Source organism: Epinephelus lanceolatus, chromosome 4 (genome assembly GCF_041903045.1).
Source record: "Epinephelus lanceolatus isolate andai-2023 chromosome 4, ASM4190304v1, whole genome shotgun sequence".
Taxonomy (NCBI): domain Eukaryota; kingdom Metazoa; phylum Chordata; class Actinopteri; order Perciformes; family Serranidae; genus Epinephelus; species Epinephelus lanceolatus.
In genome coordinates, this window is record NC_135737.1 from 8,145,333 (window position 1) to 8,157,586 (window position 12,254).

The window sequence follows — 12,254 nt, forward strand, 5'->3', positions numbered from 1 at the left end:
TCTGTTGATAAAATTAATTGTCGAAACTGAAGTAATTGTACTTCATGACAAAAGTGGCACAGTCTATGAGGAACTGGTTAGGGGGGTTTTCTACAGAATCTCGGTTCTCCAAGTAGGAGCTCAAGGACTCTAGACCCTTTTCATGTGGTATATTGGTGTAGAGGCTAGCAACATCCAATGTGAATAAAACAGCTCCGGCCTTGCAGTCTGGCTGATGACACCTAAATTTGTTACAGGTGTTGATCGTTTTCATCAGTCCTTTCCTAGACAATAGGAAAATATAATTATTGCATTCATTTAATAGCTAAACTGGATAATGAACACATCTCAAGACCCAGGAAATGCCTGTTCTGTTGCAGTAACAAATGTCTGGCGCCATTGTGTTGCCCATGATGTCCCCGCTCATCCCTGAAGATCCCTGGTGGATGAAAATACAACCAGCAGGACTGAAGTCATTTCTCTAAGCTGCTCTTCTGTGCCTTTGAACAAATGGGGTGTGGGGAGCTGTGTCTGCACAGTGTTTGAATGATATTTGTAGCAGATTAATACACCATGAATCTACAACAATTTTCCTTCTTCCCCAGCAGACTGCAGCATAAAACAACACACTTGCCACCACAGACTGATAAAACATCTGCAGCATCTTACTACAGCTGTCAAGAGATCTGAGCTTCCTTAAGAAAAAGAGGCGGCTCTGCCCCTTTTTGTAGAGAGCGTCTATGTGTAGGGACCAGTCCAAATTATTATCCAGGTGTACACCTAGATACTTATGACTTGGCACCACCTTGATGTCCATCCCACAGGTATTCACTGGCTGAAGAGGGGGCTTGGACCTGCGGAAATATATGATCATTTCCTTGGTCTTTGAGGTATTCAGTAGGAGGCAGTTCTTGTGACTCCAGTCACTGAAGGCTTTTATCAGTTCCCTGTATTCAGATTCCTGCCCATTCCTGATACATGCCACAATAGCAGTGTCGTCCGAGTATTTGTGGATGTGGCAGGACTCAGAGCTGTATTTGAAGTCCGCCGTTCACAGTGTGAACAGGAATGGAGCCAGGACAGTCCCTTGTGGAGCCCCCGTGCTGCTCATTAATGTCCCAGAAACACAGTTCCCCAACCTGACATACTGTGGCCTTCCTGTCAGGTAATCTGTGATCCAGGAGATAAAGGAAGGATCATATGATTAATGCATAATGTCTGGGCAGTACAACCCTTACACTGTACCACCAATGATTTACAGTGCCTTCTTTTTTACTGTTAACATAAATTAATATTAACCATATGCTAATGTGAAAGTAAGTATGACATTTGTTGTGACCATGTGTGCATGTTGCAACTGCAGCCTAATCTGAAAGTGCTGTTTATTTGGTTGTGTAAATTCTCATTTTTTATTAATTCTCAGTTTATTTAATCTGAGAATTCAGTTTATTTAACTTTAGTTATTCTTCAGTCCTATTGTGAATGTGTGTGTGTGTATGTGTGTGTGTGTGTGGCCACCACCACACAAACATAATATTTACATTTGTATTCATAACGTTGATATTAAAGTTAAATCCATGAAACGTTAGCATTATAACTTAGTGATATTATTGTAGGCTTTTAACTAACTTCTGAGTCTTACAGTAGCCTATAAAGTCGTGGCGAGACAATTAACTAGTCACTTATACCGTTACGATAAACATGTAACTGCACAAAATGCATAAAATTATGTTATGTGTAAACGTACGTGTTTTTTAAGCTTTTATTTTTGTTTTAGCTCGGTCATATTTCCGGATCGAGCGGCAATTAACCAACTTCCGGTTGTGACTTCCGGCATGGATTGGATGTATGGCGGCGCCTTGTCGGCCATCTTGACTGCAGCAAGGTACTCTTGCGTAGGGACGCCGTTAGCCGATAGCGGTGTCTGTAATAACTCACTAAATGAACCGTGATGTCTTAGTTACAACATGATTGAGCTAACTGGAGTAGTTTCATGTCATATCCGACAACGGGAGGCTTTTAACAGATGACATCCTGATGTTAGCTTTGATGCTGCTGTTAGCTGATGCTGGTTGTGGGTTAAAAATCAGTACTGTTACTATATTTAAGCCCAAAGGTAACGTTATCGCGTTAACGTTAGCATTTTAAATATTGTATTTGTGATTTTCTTTTGTTAGCTGTGCCTGAATTAGCTTGGTTTTAGCAATCTGTGGGTTAACCGCAGCTCTGCAAGTTCAAGGCAACGGAGCTGCCATAAGTTCATGCTTAGTGACCTGAATGAATGAGAGAGAGATATTTGCTATCATTAAACACCGGTCCAATAACATTTTGCATGGCTTATCTCCACATACTGGTAGTTATAATAAAGTAGTTGAAAGCATTAATGTCGGACATAGACACAGAAAACAGCAGTAATGTCATAGCAGCATAATTACCTATACAGTTAAATGATACATTCATAAATGTACTGAGGTTGAATGTTATAGACATTAATTATCAAAGCTAAATTTTTGTCTATAAATCTGATTTTGTATTCCTGCCTGGTACCACCCAGCTGTAGCTTCAGGCCAGTCCTGAAGCTGTTCAGATGGCCCAGCAGAACAGCAGATCAGAGCAGACCACAGCCAGACTGCCAGTGGCGGAGCAGAGGGCAGAGGCTGATGCCAAGGCGAGGGTCTCAGCCCTGGGGAGGAACCCAGGTGATTGCAGGCAAGTCCTCAGTCAGATGGAGGTCTTGTTTGGTCAGTACCGGGGCCAGACCTTCCAGTGGCTGCTGACCCACGACGCTGGCTATGCAGCCGCTCTGCTGGCCAGCCACGAGGCAGAGACTGAGTGGGGAGATGGCAGCACCCCACTCGTGTCCAACAAAGACCGGCTGCTGGAGTATGCCCGCCTCTTTCCTGCTATGGCAGCCGCCATAACAGACAAAAGGTGCACGGGCACTGAGGCAGAGGGTGACCGGAGGGTGGGCTTCGGAAGATACTGCACAATGACGTACCGGCAGTTTTATGAGACCGTGGATGCAGAGACCAGCAGGTGAGGCAATGTGTAAAGTATTAAGTAGTTTTTACATTACAAAGGTGTGCAGACACAAATGATGTGATGTTAAATCAAGGTTTTGTTTCAAATTCTCAGCTACAGGAACTGGGTTCGGCAGCAGACTCCAACCAAGCCCAACTCAAGGCTGGCGTAGCTGAAGCAGTATGTGGTCAGGAGGGACCAGGAGCCGAGGCAGACTGTCACCACCTCTGCTGATACAGCTACCACCACCTCCTCAGCTGCTGCCACTGTTTCATCGTCCCAGTCTTCCTCCACCTTCCAGTCCCCTTCAGCAACAGCAACGCTGTCTCAAACCAGCAGTGCTGGACCCTCCACCTCCTCCTTCAGCACTTCATCTGTGTCCACATTGAGGAAGAAGAGGGTTTATGTCCTGTCAAGTATGTATCCAGTCATCTTTTCCATTCATATTTACACTCTATCAGAAGTTGTTTTCCCGTCTCATGTTCATCTCGTAGAAGTGCTGCTTGTTGTGTGTTGATTGAACTGTTGATTACTGTGTCTCCAGGTTCCTCAGAGGATGAAGATGACAAGCTGATGGTGGAAGCTGCTGCTGGAGCTGCTGCTGCTGAGCAGGAGATAGCAGCTGCAGGTGAGTCTGTGTGTGCCTCATACAGCTGTGTCTCAGGGCAGAGCCAGTGTTGTGTTTAACTTTATTGTAGTCAGTACAGTGGGAAGTGATGGCTGATGGCATGTGAGCTGTGTAACAGTGTGGCTCGTACAATAAGCTACTGTTCCATTATCTTAGAATGTGATGTGTAAAGATAAATATAATGCAATACTTTTCTTTTTCTGTTGTTGACAGCATCTTCTCTTGCACCACCAGCACCTCAGCCCCGCCCCTCGTCATCTAGTCCGAGGAAGAGAAGGACCACGGCCCTCTCAGGTATTTTTCCGGGTGTCTTCTCAATAATGTAATAGTGTCAGGAGAAAACAAGACACATCTTGGGCATTACATTTCTTTTATTGTTGTTCACAGCATCTTCCTCTCCTCCACCACCACCACATCCTAAGCCTGCTGCCCCTGTGGCAGGGAGAGCTCCACCTCCTGCTCCTCTCAAGCTGGCTGCTCCTGGACTGGAGGTTTGTGTCGTCGTTGTTGTTGTTGTGAACATGTGATAGGAGTGTGTTGTTTACAGCTGCAGGTCAGTGAACTGTATGTGTTGTTACAGGTCCTGCTGCCTGCAGCGTAGAGAAGCAGCCTGCCTTCAGCGGAGCAGGAGTGGGTCGCCAGGGCTCTCTTTGTAAAGGACCAGACAGGGAGGCCAGTCCTGTCCCCTGGGCTCCAGCTGTGGTACCACCTGCCTGGACCATGGCTGGTGTACAACCAGCGCCCCTCTTCCCCTGACGCCTTCTTCCAGCGGCCCTTCTTCCTCTGGGCTCCATACCGCATGTGGCAGTACCACCTCAAGTGTCCAACCTGCGGTCACAAACTAACAGGTGGCAGGATTTACAAGACCGTCCGCAGAGTCCTGGACCTTGATGGCTGGTACTGCATGGGCACAGAGTACCTGGAGTGCAGGTACTGTTGAATTAAAAAAGATTATTTGGTTGTCCTGGTGTCTGAGGGTAGGGAGGATGATAGTTAAAATGTTTCATAGATTTTCACAGAAGCTCTCACACACACACACACACACACACACAGGTCTCTACACTAAGTGATGACTGTGGACACTGAGATCACTGAGACGCAGAGAAAGTGCAGCAACTGTGTGTTCAGTCCTTTAAAAATGCATTTCCTCACACAGGTACTGCGGTAAGAAGTTGGCCACCTGGTCAGAGTGCGTCAGGAAGCAGCTGGACTTCGACCACCAGCTTCTGTTCCCTGCAGTGCTGACGTACAGGTAAACATACGGAACTACAGGTTTCTGTACAGCCCTGTGTGACACAGCAATGTTCACAGGAAATGAAAATTACATGTCAGATGAGCCACATGATGCTCGTGTTGTTTAACTGTGAAACTGTGTTTGTGCTGCAGGCTTTCTTGTGACAAGAAAGTGCTGGCTCAGCTGAAGGGGCGCACACTGGGGAACAGTGTGAGCCGTCTGCACTCCCTTTTGGTGGAGCAGCACACGGCAGAGTGGATGAGGCGCTGCATCCACTACCTCAACACCTGCAGGAGGTTTGAGGTTCCTGGGGTGCAGATGCCCCCTCCCGCTGATGTGCCGAAGATGGAGGCTGTACCCAGCTGCAGCTGGCTGCTCTCAACTTACGCCAGGGATGCGTTTACTCGCATAGAGGAGCTGAGAGCCAAGGTCACCTCCACCTTCGGCACCATTCTTAAAATGGACTCAACCAAGAAGGTGAGAACATTTGAGTCTGTGAACAGCAGGTTAATGTATCTGGTATCTGACACTGCTGCTTACAGAGCTGCACCTTTACTGATGGATGAAATATGCCTGTCCTCTGCAGATCACCAAAAAGCTGGCTGGAGCGGACGCTGGCACCGCCCAGTGGATGACCAGCGTGGCCACAGCTGACCGTCAGGTTGGACATCTGGCATTTTATGTGCAGACTGGCGGCAGGTGTGTGCTCAGAGAGCCATCCCCTCTACCCTGACTTCATGCAGTGTCTCTCCTGCTGCATTTTTGAGTGGGACCTTGAAGACCTGTCCCGCTTGAATTTGGCCAAGCAGGGAGAGCAGTCTGGACGGAGGAATGTTATGACCATCAAGGAGATGTCTCGGCACTGCAGGCGCCGCGCGCGTGGGGTGCAGGAGACCGAGCGTCTCCTTGATGAGACGGTGGAGGTGTTCATGGGTGCCACCGATGCCATGAACATCCCACTGCTGGACCGTGGCCGCATGGAAAACATCTGGAACACCCAGAGGCAACATGTCGACTGCATCCAGGTAGACTGAGAGAAAACAAATACACACAGTAACTGACCACAACCCTGTGAGTCATCCAACTAGCTTGTGTTAAGTTATTGATACGGACTAATATGATTTATGAGTCACTCTGTATCAGTAATCAACACAAGCTGGTTGGATTTGTGTACTTTAGTTGACTCACAGGATTAGGGTGAGAATGATAGACTGATTCAGATAGACTGAAATGAATATTTAACACACATTTTCTCAGTATTATAATCCTCAGACCAAACAGGGAATAACCATTATCACTGTACCGACTTTCCCCTCGCCACCATGTCAGGATCCTCCCAGTGTCCAGCTGTACACCAGGACTGGTCAGCTGACCAAAGGTGGGGTGGCTCTCCCAGTCTATCGCTGCGCCCGAGGGTCGACGTCGCTGGAGTCGTTCCACCTGCACCTCAACAGGTTCATCCCAGGTGAGTCACAACACACACAACGTGCACACACTGAGTGTTTGTCTTCTTTAAATTCTGACTTTTCTCTCTCTCTAATCTAATTGTCTTGCAGGCACTGCAGCCAGCGGTTGCTTCTTTCAGATGTACCTGTTGGAGGGCCTCACAAGGTGGAACGAAGATCGGGCCCAGGCGGCGGCGGGCGGAGCGATGACTGGGAAAAAGTGCTACAGTGGCCAGGAGCAGCACACTTAACCAGCTGAGTCAGCACTTCTTCGGGCTGACGCTGGTTGAGAGTTACACCAAGCCGCTGGAGTACACAGGTAATAAAAACAAGCAGGAATGAAAAATGTTGATCAGAAAATGCTTCAGCCTCTTTTCATATCAGAGAGTGTAAAATGTTGTCCACTCCAACTTTCAAAAAATTTTAACACAAGGGAAAAAATGCAAAGAAATATAAATTCATTTCATATTTTTCTTCTTCAGGGGAGCTGATTGGAATCAGCTACCTCTACAGCCAGACTGGGCGGACTCTGCAGGACTTCCCTGATGACCCAGAGGAGCCTGATGGCAGCGAGGAGCTCAATGTTGAGGAGGAGGAGGAGGAGGAGGAAGATCTGGCTCTGGAGGAGGTTGTTGATGAGGGATTCCATGAGTTCCTCTTGGATGTATTACATCCCTCACAGCAGCCACCTCAGCTCCCACCTCGCCCGACACTGCAGCAGCCTCAGCCTCCACCTTGCCCAACACTGCAGCCAGTGTCACCACAGCAGCAGCCTCCACCTGTGCCCTCCTCCCAGCTGACCACTGCATTGTCATCCACGGTTTGTACTGTTCATCATTAGTGTTGTTTTTTTGGCTGATCCTGAACTTATCAACTGACGTGTGACCTCTTATTTCTGTGTGTTACAGTACAGTGATCCTGATGGAAGGCCGGGGTACCAGCACGTGGTCCTGCTGGCTAACAGACTGGTGGAGCTCTGCAGGAAGGGCTCCATCAGTAATGCTGAAGCTGAGGAGATTGTGGGCCTTTGGCAGAACCTCCCTGCTGCGGACAAGGGTCCTGTGGTGTATCCGTCATGCTACAGGGCCCAGCTGTCCAAGGGGAGGTTTAAGAGGTCAAAGACCTACGCTCCTAATGCAGTGGCCATGCCGGGACTGGAGAGCATGAAGCGGTACGTGTTTGCACAGAGCTGATGTGTTCGCTGTGTAACAGTCACAGTGTATTTTCAGTCCACTTATCTCTGTCTCTCTCTCCTGTGTCTGGTTACAGCTGCGTTGTGAGAACGGGCGTCGGGCCTGCCACGTGGCCCGACACCAGCCGGCTGGTGGAGGCCATTTTCATCCACCTGACTGTCCTCCATCCCAGCAGCAAGAGGATGATGGGGTGCCTGGTAAGCCGCTGGACACTGATTCTGAGGGACTACAACACCATAAGGAACGTGGTCACCACGCACCCTGCCCTCAGAAACAGGACCACCCTCCAGCTGTTTGCCGTGAACCAGGCCACCCTCTCTCAGTGGTGAGACTCTCTTCTTTATTTAAACTTTATTTACAGTTGTGTCCCAGATGATCATCTCATTTGTCTTCAGCAGCTGCTCCTGACACCCCAACATCAAATATTTAATGTCACTGTTCAACACTAACAGCTCTGTGTTCACTCTGCAGGCACAAAAGGTAGACGGCTGCCCAAGAGAGGAGCACCCTTGCCTCTGCCCTCTTCTCCCTGCTGGCCCCTCTTGTGGCTGAGGGCACCCTACTGCCAGCAAGAGAGAGCCAGGAAGAGGAGACCCAGCCTGCCCTGGGCTCCTCAATTTATGAGGACATGCCGCCGCTGGAGGGAGATGAGGAGGATGAGAAGCCCACTGCTGGCCTAACTGGGGCTTTTGCTGCACCTCTATTGCTACCACCTCTGCCCCTGCTGCCGCTACTGTGGCCACCATCTCTGCCCCTGCTGCCGCCACTATGGCCACCATCTCTGCCACCTCTGCCCCTGTTGCTGCCACTGTGGCCACCATCTCTGCCACCTCTGCCCCTGCTGCCGCCACTGTGGCCACCACCTCTGCCCTAGCTGCTGCCACTGTGGCCACCACCTCCACAGCTTCTTCTTCAGTTCCTCTTCCAAAAACCACTGCCTGGAACAGGAAGAGGCTGCAGGAGGCACAGGCAGAGGCAGCAAAGCGAGGACAGACTCTAAGGCTCAGAGCCCCTTCCATCATTCGCTGCAGCCATTGTGGCCAGTGAAAGGTGAAGGAGACAGGCCACAAGCTGCTGACAAAAAACAATGGGCGGAGGGTGAGTTGTTGTCCGGTGGCAGCAAACAACAAAAGCCCAGAGGAGTGGCTGGCCTCCCTGAACTGAACAGTGTGTGTGTGTGCGCGTGTGTGTGTGTGTGTGTGTGTGTGTGTGTGTGTGTTTCAGTCTTGCTTGTCAATTACACACAGGTCCGAAAGAAAACACACATGCACAAACAGGACCTATACATGCACAAAGTGGAGAGATGTCAGAGTGAGGGGGCCGCCCTTGGTGAGGCGCCCTGAGCAGTTGGGGGGTTCAGTGCCTTGTGTGTGTGTGTCTTTCCTGCACTATGTATGCACCAACATATTTATCCTACCGCCTGTATATCTGAGCTACAGTGTTCACATCATACCTCCAGCTGTTTATTGTGATGCAGCTGCTGCACTTTGTTCTCCTGTTCATACTGTATTCATCTTTGTATATGCACTTGTGGTTTGAAGCCATAGTTCATGTTGTGTCAGAGCTGTGTGCAGCAGAGTCGTTTGTTCTGTGATTGACTGTGATTTGCATGTGTAAAGAGGTTCAGAGTTGAACTGTCTGTGACTTTCACACTTTGAGCCTGATTGTTCAACATGTTGCACTGCCACTCTGAACTCTGGAGTTTGAAAATGTGTGTGTGTCACTGACTGACTACACACTGTGAAACTATATAGTGTCATGTCTTTAAATGTTCAAATATGATTGCACTGCCACTCAAAATTGTGTGTGAAGCTTGACAATGTGTGTGTGTGTGGGTGTGGGTGTGTGTGCGTGTCACTGACCGACTCCACTCTGTGAAACACTAGATGCTGTCGTGTCTAAATGTTTAAATATGATTGCACTGAAGCAGCACTCAGCGTTCAATCAGATCTTCGCTGTGAAACGTGGAGCTCAGTAACACTGTGTGTATCTGTTATCAACCTGTGGTTCGGTTGCTCTGTTCACAATCAAATTACTTATTCACTGTTTTAAAACAACACACTTTAATTGATCATCAAGTTGCACTTGAATAAATTCTGTGGCATTTTCAATACAGTCTTCTTTCTGTCCTCTTTCATCATTATTTACCCTCAAAAACACAGGTAGTTGAGACTGTGTACTAAACAAATGTCAGAACCCTATTATTCTGACAGATGACAGAAGTGTCAACCTTTGAACTTAAACTTCAGTACCAAAGCAGCATGAAGTCTAACAATGTCCCAGCCTCAGAGGGGGGTCAGTCTGTTGACCCTGATGGCCCACACCCTGAGAGGCTCCAGGAGATGGCTGGGTGATCTTCATCCATTGTTCTCAGAGGTGTGGAGATGGTGGATAAGAGACGACACCAGAGCTCCGCTGCTGCTGCTCCCACACTGAGGGCGGTCAGCAGGACATGGCTGGGTGATCAACACAATGGCTGCTTGATCAGCAGGATGGTCGGGTGACTGACAGGGCTCATGTCTGACAGGTTGACACATCAGGAACAGAGAGGTGTAAAAATGCTGTGGACACTCGATCATCATCTGTTTTTACATACTGGAGTTTTGTAAGTTTGCTCTCCTCAGATGTTCATTCTGTAACATCAGAGTTAGAATCAGACATGTCACATCTCTCCATTTAATGCAATCCTTCCTTTAATCCTTAATGATATACAAATACTTGTTAATATCTCAAAGCCATTCGTGTTTTCGATAATCTTTAAGTAGGAGTAAAGCAGAGAGAAACCATACCACTGTCAGAGCTCAGTACCCACCAGCAGCTCTTCCCTGCAGACTCAGTGAAAAAACACGGCATATTCTGAACTTGTCATATGCTGTAAGCTGTGCGTTAAAATTACTGCTCCCTGATCAGGCAGTACAAGGCTGACTGGACCACAGTCAGCCTTTTTTTTTTTTTTTTTGTGAGGGGAGGGGACAGGGGAAGGGGTTGGGATTAGGCAAGGGGGAGTAGAGGTAGGTTGGGGTGGTGCAGTGGAAGTAGGGTGAATTTAGAAGGAAGGGGGGAGGAAGAAAAGGGTTAGGGAGAAAAGAAGAAAGTTACAGGCTTGAAAAGAGCCAGTGGTAGCAGGCCGTTCCTGGTGGGCTGGCGCCCTCTGCTGGATAAAAGGGGTTAGAGGTTATCATTTAGGCCCTGGGGAGCAAGTGTGCCCAGTCTGTGGATCCAGACCCGCTCCACGTGTGTCCTCTGCCCCACCGTTCACATCGCGTTGCCCTCCAGGCCCGAGATGATGAGGTTGTCTACCGAATGTTCCTGGAAATGTTCAACTAAGTGGGTGGTGAGATTGTGGAGGGAAATATTCCTTAGGTGTTGTTGTAACTGTGTTAGCAATGCATTTTGTGTTTCTCCTATGTAATGTTTTTGGCAGGTTGTGCAGGAGATGATGTAGATGATATTGCTGGAGAGGAGGGAAAGGATAGTTGGCTGTAGGGATTGGTGATAAATTTTCTATGTTTGAAATGACGGGATTCCGGGGGTCGGTCAGGATGTTTATTGGAGGTGAATTGGGATTTGACCAAGAGTTGTAGGTTAGGATTTTTTCTGAATGCTGAAATTAATTTATATCCCTGTAAGGATTTGTGCTGAGTTTAATTATTATTGGAATTGCGTTTAATGTTCTGGTGTAGGACCAGGATGTTTTGTGAGAATGTGGAAACCAAGGGTAGGATTTTAGTGGGAGGTGTGGTTTGTGGGGGTAGGTCCGCCGGAGCGGAGGTCCATTCCCCTGTCACCGTGGGAGCAGAAAAGGGTATGGGGCAATTATACGAGCCCTTGGTCAGGCAAGGGGAAAGGGCACGGGTAGTGGGATACAGATCCTGGTTAGGATAGGGGTAGGGGGATGCTGCTCGTGTTGGTGAGGTCAAGGGGATGGGTGAGGCTCCGGGTGTGGATGTGGAGTATATTGTGAGGTCCAATGAGGGAAGGGGAGTGGAGGGGGAAGGGGGGGAGGAATGTGAGGGGGAGCGAGTGGGAGCGAGGGCGGCCAAGGTCGAATTTTTAATCGATCTGAGGAAGCGTTTGGAGTACTTCCTGTGGCGGAGGGCTGTGAAGAGGGTGTTGGTGGTCTGATGGAAGTCCGACGGTTTGGAGCAAATGCGGTGGAATCTAATGATTTGGGATTTAATAATGCCTTTAAAGGTGTGTTTGGGGTGGTAGCTGGATTTATGTAGGAGGGCGTGTGTGTCTGTTGTTTTGAAGTAAACTTTAGAGAGCATGCGCTTCACGGATGTGTTTATGGATTCGAAGAAAATGGTGGTGTCCAAAAAGTCTATTTGGTTGGGGTCTATGGTGGATTTTACTGTGATCGTGGGATGGTGGCTATTGAGAATTTGGATGAAGGTATGAAATCCGGGGAGGTCGTGTGTCCAAGCACCAATGATGTCATCCAGAAATCTCAAAAAGAAAAGGGGTTGCAGGGGGCACTTGGCCAGGGCCTCTTGCTCCCACTCGCTCATGTACAGGTTGGCGTACAATGGGGCAAAGCGTTGCCCCATGGCTGTTCCGTGTGTTTGTAGGTAATGGTTGTCATTAAAGAGAAAATCATTATTTTCTAAGCAGAGTCGGAGAAGTGAAAGGATTTCCGAGTCGGGACGTTTGGGGTCTGGATACCGTTGAAAAATTGTGTTGATGACTGTCAGGCCCAGGTTGGTGTCTATGTTAGTGTATAAACTGTCAATGTCGATGGTGAACAGAAATGC

At 48.4% G+C, this 12,254-nt stretch overlaps 2 protein-coding genes and 1 pseudogene across 3 annotated transcripts; all 3 read left to right on the forward strand.

Moving 5' to 3' along the window:
• Positions 1–2,374: 2,374 nt before the first annotated feature.
• On the forward strand, positions 2,375–3,622 carry LOC144462838 (uncharacterized). Its single transcript, XM_078167489.1, has 3 exons — positions 2,375–3,015; positions 3,115–3,416; positions 3,545–3,622. The coding sequence occupies exons 1-2, from the start codon at positions 2,567–2,569 to the stop codon at positions 3,170–3,172; spliced, it is 507 nt and encodes a 168-aa protein (XP_078023615.1). The 5' UTR covers positions 2,375–2,566; the 3' UTR covers positions 3,173–3,416; positions 3,545–3,622.
• Positions 3,623–3,838: 216 nt separating this feature from the next.
• LOC144462722 (uncharacterized) lies at positions 3,839–5,595 on the forward strand. Its single transcript, XM_078166889.1, has 6 exons — positions 3,839–3,922; positions 4,016–4,119; positions 4,209–4,558; positions 4,785–4,880; positions 5,015–5,339; positions 5,449–5,595. The coding sequence occupies exons 3-6, from the start codon at positions 4,428–4,430 to the stop codon at positions 5,593–5,595; spliced, it is 699 nt and encodes a 232-aa protein (XP_078023015.1). The 5' UTR covers positions 3,839–3,922; positions 4,016–4,119; positions 4,209–4,427.
• LOC144462721 (uncharacterized) lies at positions 5,594–9,592 on the forward strand (annotated as a pseudogene). The gene is made up of 7 exons (XR_013490940.1): positions 5,594–5,887; positions 6,192–6,327; positions 6,419–6,626; positions 6,790–7,127; positions 7,216–7,478; positions 7,577–7,825; positions 7,972–9,592. The product of XR_013490940.1 is annotated as an uncharacterized LOC144462721 (transcript).
• The last annotated feature ends 2,662 nt before the right edge of the window (positions 9,593–12,254 follow it).